Source organism: Chenopodium quinoa, unplaced genomic scaffold, assembly GCF_001683475.1.
Source record: "Chenopodium quinoa cultivar QQ74 unplaced genomic scaffold, ASM168347v1, whole genome shotgun sequence".
NCBI lineage: Eukaryota > Viridiplantae > Streptophyta > Magnoliopsida > Caryophyllales > Amaranthaceae > Chenopodium > Chenopodium quinoa.
Window position 1 is genome coordinate 3,516,394 of NW_018744593.1, and position 4,948 is coordinate 3,521,341.

Sequence of the window (4,948 nt, forward strand, 5' to 3'; positions counted from 1 at the left end):
TGTATAGTTTGAGCAGAGGGGTTTCTTTTATACTAACAATTGCCGCTGCTCGTATCATCAAATAGCCCATCGTAAATCAAGGCCGACTGCTTGGTATTAGAGGCGCTTGTCTTGGAGTGCCATATTACTACTATCGCAATCATTCTTGAATTTCAAGTATGATTGTTTTCCCATTATACTTCGGGACTCAAGAGTTACTTTGCTTGAGCCTACTTGTGGAGCATACCGGTTGTTTAAAACTTGCTCAACCAAGTTATACATACGCTTGCCGCAATTGCTTGCAAGTGCCGCCTGTTCCTGGCTGGCTGCCTCTTGCTTGCTTGCTTGAGGTACGATGCTGAGGACCAGCTGCTTATGAGGCCGCTTGTTTGCATGGAGCTGCATAAACTCGAATTGAGCTCACTACACCATATTGCCGCCTGATATTTGTATAGTATTATGTGTATTGTATAATGTATACTTGGGTAAATTGGTTCATAAAAGGCCGCATGCTTTTCTTGCTCTTTTTTCAAGGTCATCACATACACTAGGTATTATGCCTAGTGTCACTTGAACTTGTTTTTTACTCAAGGGCCGCCTCCCTGTTATGATCACACGGGGCTACCTTGGTGGATGATCTTATGTACAGAGGCCGTCATAAGATTAGGCCGGATGCTCCACATTAACTCAGTCGGATGTCTTGCTCAACCTCTCGACCTCGGTTTTAAGCTAAGAGACCACCATTTATAATGTCGCCTGCTTCTTCTCTTTATTAAACATCATAGTGCCGTATAGTCCACCTTACCTGAGCTTGCACCAAAAACTTTAATGGATAGTAAGTTGCTAGTGGAAAGCCATATTGAAGCTTAGTCACTTAGCTAACATTATTTTATTAGCTCATGTGCCGCCTGTCATCACCAAATTGAGTTTCAATGCCACTTTCAGAGTGGACCAACTCAGACCACTCTCAATGGTGAGCAAAAAAAATGCTCACCCACTCTCTCTCTACCCACTTTCTCTCTCAAGAAATAAGTTTTGCTCATGGGCAAATTTTTTTCACATATTCTCTCCCAATGGTGAGCAAAAAAATTGCCCACCCACCACTCTCTCTCTCTTACTTTTTCAATACCCCACCATTACTTTCTCTCTCCTACACAACACTTCTTTACTTCTTTATTTCATTTATATTTTAACAATGTTACTCCAAATAAATAAAAACTAGTTAAAATTTGTGTAACTTATTTTTTTTATTTTTGTCCTTTTTATCGTTAAAATTTGTCGTAAAATTAAGTACGTTATATAAAAAAAAATTTAAAAAAAGCTCAAAATTTCTTAAATGTTTTTATTTATTTTAAAAGCGGTACAATACTAGAAACCAATTACATTTGCAACGTCATGCGTAATTAAACTTAGGAAATAAAATAAACACAACAAGTAAAAGTAGCTACGCCATAGTACTTGGCTTTATTTAAGTCGTGCTAATTTCTCCCTAATTACGTGGCCCGTAGTGTTGCCAAATATGTTCGACTAAATCACGTTTCAGAGATAGATGAATTTCTCTGTCACGGAGGGAAGCTTTTCGCTGTAGAAATGCGTTGAAATCAAAGTTGGTAGGTCGGCCTACGTTGAATTCAAACGGTGGCGTTGTAGATGTTGATGCTGGTGTTGATTCTTGTTGATCTTCTTCGTAGAAGGCTCTTAGAACTTCGGCTCGAGTGTAGTTGTGGCGCTCATCTTCAACAATCATGTTGTGCATAATGATACATGTTTTCATTATGTCCCGCAGTATGTCCTCATCGTACGCCAGCGACGGTTTTCGTATTATTGCAAATCGAGCTTGCAACACACCGAAAGCTCTTTCAACGTCCTTTCGAGCGGCAGCCTGGTGGTCAGCGAACATTTTATCTTTGGCCAGTTGAGGGAATGTGATACCCTGAACAAAAGTTGCCCACTTCGGATAAATGCCGTCGGCTAAATAATAAGCCATGTTATATTCATGGCCGTTAACCGTAAAATTTACCGGAGGAGCTCGACCATGCAGAACCTCATCGAACACTGGTGAACGGTACAACACATTAAGATCATTACAAGATCCGGGAATACCAAAGAAGGAATGCCATATCCATAAATCCTGATCCGCAACGGCTTCCAATATTAGCGTTGCTTTCTTGTTCCTACCGGCGTACTGCGCTTTCCAAGCCGTTGGACAGTTCTTCCATTCCCAATGCATGCAATCAATGCTGCCTATCATGCCTGGAAAACCACGCAGTTCATTTTGATGCAGTATCCGGGCCAATTCATCAGTTGTAGGGTTTCGCATGTACTCGGTTCCGAACTGGTCAATGACCCCGGCACAAAAACGTTGTAGGGCAACTCGAGCGGTTGACTGACTGATTCGAACGTATTCATCAACAGCGTCTGCAGCCATGCCATAGGCTAACATTCGTATCGCGGCTGTACATTTTTGCAGAGGTGATATGCCTAACTTTCCAGTTGCATCCCTACGCTGCTGGAAGTAAACATCACCTTCAACGACCTTGTTCATTATACGTAAAAACAAAGGTCGTTGCATACGAAATCTTCTTCTAAATTGGGTCGTTGCCAATTCCTTCATTCGTTCGCTAAGCTCAGACGAACCACTGTCCGAAGCTACTTCTTTCCCTTTACGCTTGGCCTTTGCTTTCTTCACACCTTCGGGTCGTTGTATTCCTCCAGATGAAAAACCATCCGTAGGGGTTTCATCCCCTCCATCATCTCTGGACCTCTTCCCACTTCCAGCACTACCTTGCTCCTCAACATCACGAACAGCTTTTCTTTCCTCCTTTGACAAGGACCATCTCAGCTTTGGCCTCCACTTTGGATCTCTATTAAGCATTTCAACAGCGTGAGGAAAAGCGAAATTACGACCTTGGGCGAGATGGAAAAGCTTCGACGCACTTTTTATACGGTCAGCTTCGTTGTAACCACTCCCTCCCTCCGGAAGTCTACCTGCTTCATCATAGCAAGATATCCACTGTAGTGTGTCTGCTGCCAACCTTCTCCAGTGCGACGTCAGACTCTTCATAGGTCTTGGTGGAAGTATATGCGGCTTCTCCGCATGAGCAAGTTGATATGCTGCGTGTACATCGCGCCAAAGGGAAGTTGCTTTCTGGCTCGTGCCTTTAATAGCATTCTCGCTGATCTCCAAGTACAACCCAATCAGAGTTTCATCTTCCGCAACTGACCAAATTTGAGTCGCTCGTGCAACAACCTGGTTGGATTTCAGTTCGGGAACTGGTGGAGGATATTGCGGCGTCTCTGGTACGTTGTCTTCTTCGCTCTCATCGAATTGTGTGTTGCTATCATGTTCAATTTCAGGTGTACATTCTTCATTAACATGGTTTCGTAGGGGAAACTGAGTAGGTGTCTGATACTGTGGAGGTGGTTGCAAAGACGTATTGCCCATTCTTTGCAAGAACAATTGAAACTCGGGATTAGTTAGGAAATCATCACTAAAACCAGAAAATTGTTGACGGAAATTTGGGTTGTTTGGATCCATTAAAAGATTCTGCATCACAAAACAAAAGATAAATATTTTTACTAAGATTTACTCAAAAAACAAATTAAAATGACAACAAATCCAAAAAAATATCAACAACTTTATTAACCAATTCACATATATACTAATTTAAAGTCATAACTAAATTTTAATATTAAAAAAACAAATTAACCAATAATTTCAAGACTTTATTAACTACAAATTTAGTAATGTATGGAGAAAACATCAACAACTTTCTTCAATTAAAGTACATGGCCTACAATATTTTTTTTTAAAAAAAAACACACATATACTAATTTTAATACATAACTACATGTATATATTTAAAATAAAATTAACCAATAATTGCAACACTATATTTACTACAAATTTAGTAATGTAAAGGAGAAATTATCAACAACTTTCTTCAATTACATAAAGCAATTACATAACATGCCATACAATATTTTTTTTTTCCCAAAAATCACATATATACTAATTTTAATACATAACTACATGTATATATTTTTTTAAAAAAATAACCAATATTTAAAAAAAAATTTAAATATTTAAAAAAAATAAATTTACCTCAATATGGATGTTTTGCAACAAATATATTCTTCTACAAATTTAAAATGCTTAAGAAAATAAAAAAGTGGAGGATTTTAGGTGATTACGAAATTATATCAAAACATATCAAAATGCATGTCTATTTATAGAGAATTTAATTTTATGACCGTTGGTAATTTTTTTTTTTTTTTTTAATAAATATATTTTTCGGAAAATGCTATAGAAGGATTATAACCGTTGTAAAACGGCTATTTTTTTCATTGGCCAACAGCCTGCAACAGAACACGTGTCGCACTCCCATTCGCTACAAGCCCTGACGCGCTACAGTGCACTAGTTTTTTTTTTTTTTTTTTTTTTTTTTTTTTTTTTTTTTTTTTTTTTAATTCTGGAGCTCAAAACGACGCGTTTTGAGGCGAGCCATTAAGGCTGCTAGCCCAAAACGCGTCGTTTTGAAGTGCTGGCAGCCAACATTTTTTAAACAATTCAGCAACATGTGGGGCCCACTTCTAACACTATTCATCACCAAAAATGCCCAAGCTATGGGCATTTTTACATTTGCCCATGGGCTTTTTATCGGTTTTTTGGATTTGCTCACCATTGTGGATGATGAGCATTTTATTTGCTCACAAAATATGCTCATGGGCAAATATTTTGCTCACCATTGTAAGTGCTCTCATAAGCAAAGCAAATACTTGGCAATTGATGATGACGTTTTTTTTTTTTTTTTTTTATAAATCATAATCATAATAATGATTTGATAATAATAATAGCCTACAAGCTTGACCATCCGATTCCTAGCATCTGGCCGTTTGACGCCAGTAGTACTTGGTCGCCTATCGTTCTTTCATACGCAGCTTTGTTAGAGCTTGCTGGCTACACAAC

General features: G+C 38.5%; 1 protein-coding gene across 1 annotated transcript; it reads right to left on the bottom strand.

Moving 5' to 3' along the window:
- Window positions 1–1,468: 1,468 nt before the first annotated feature.
- On the bottom strand, window positions 1,469–4,258 carry LOC110699823. Its single transcript, XM_021877334.1, has 2 exons — window positions 4,085–4,258; window positions 1,469–3,526 (listed from the first exon to the last, which is right to left on the bottom strand). The coding sequence occupies exon 2, from the start codon at window positions 3,515–3,517 to the stop codon at window positions 1,469–1,471; it is 2,049 nt and encodes a 682-aa protein (XP_021733026.1). The 5' UTR covers window positions 3,518–3,526; window positions 4,085–4,258.
- Between the last annotated feature and the right edge of the window lie 690 nt (window positions 4,259–4,948).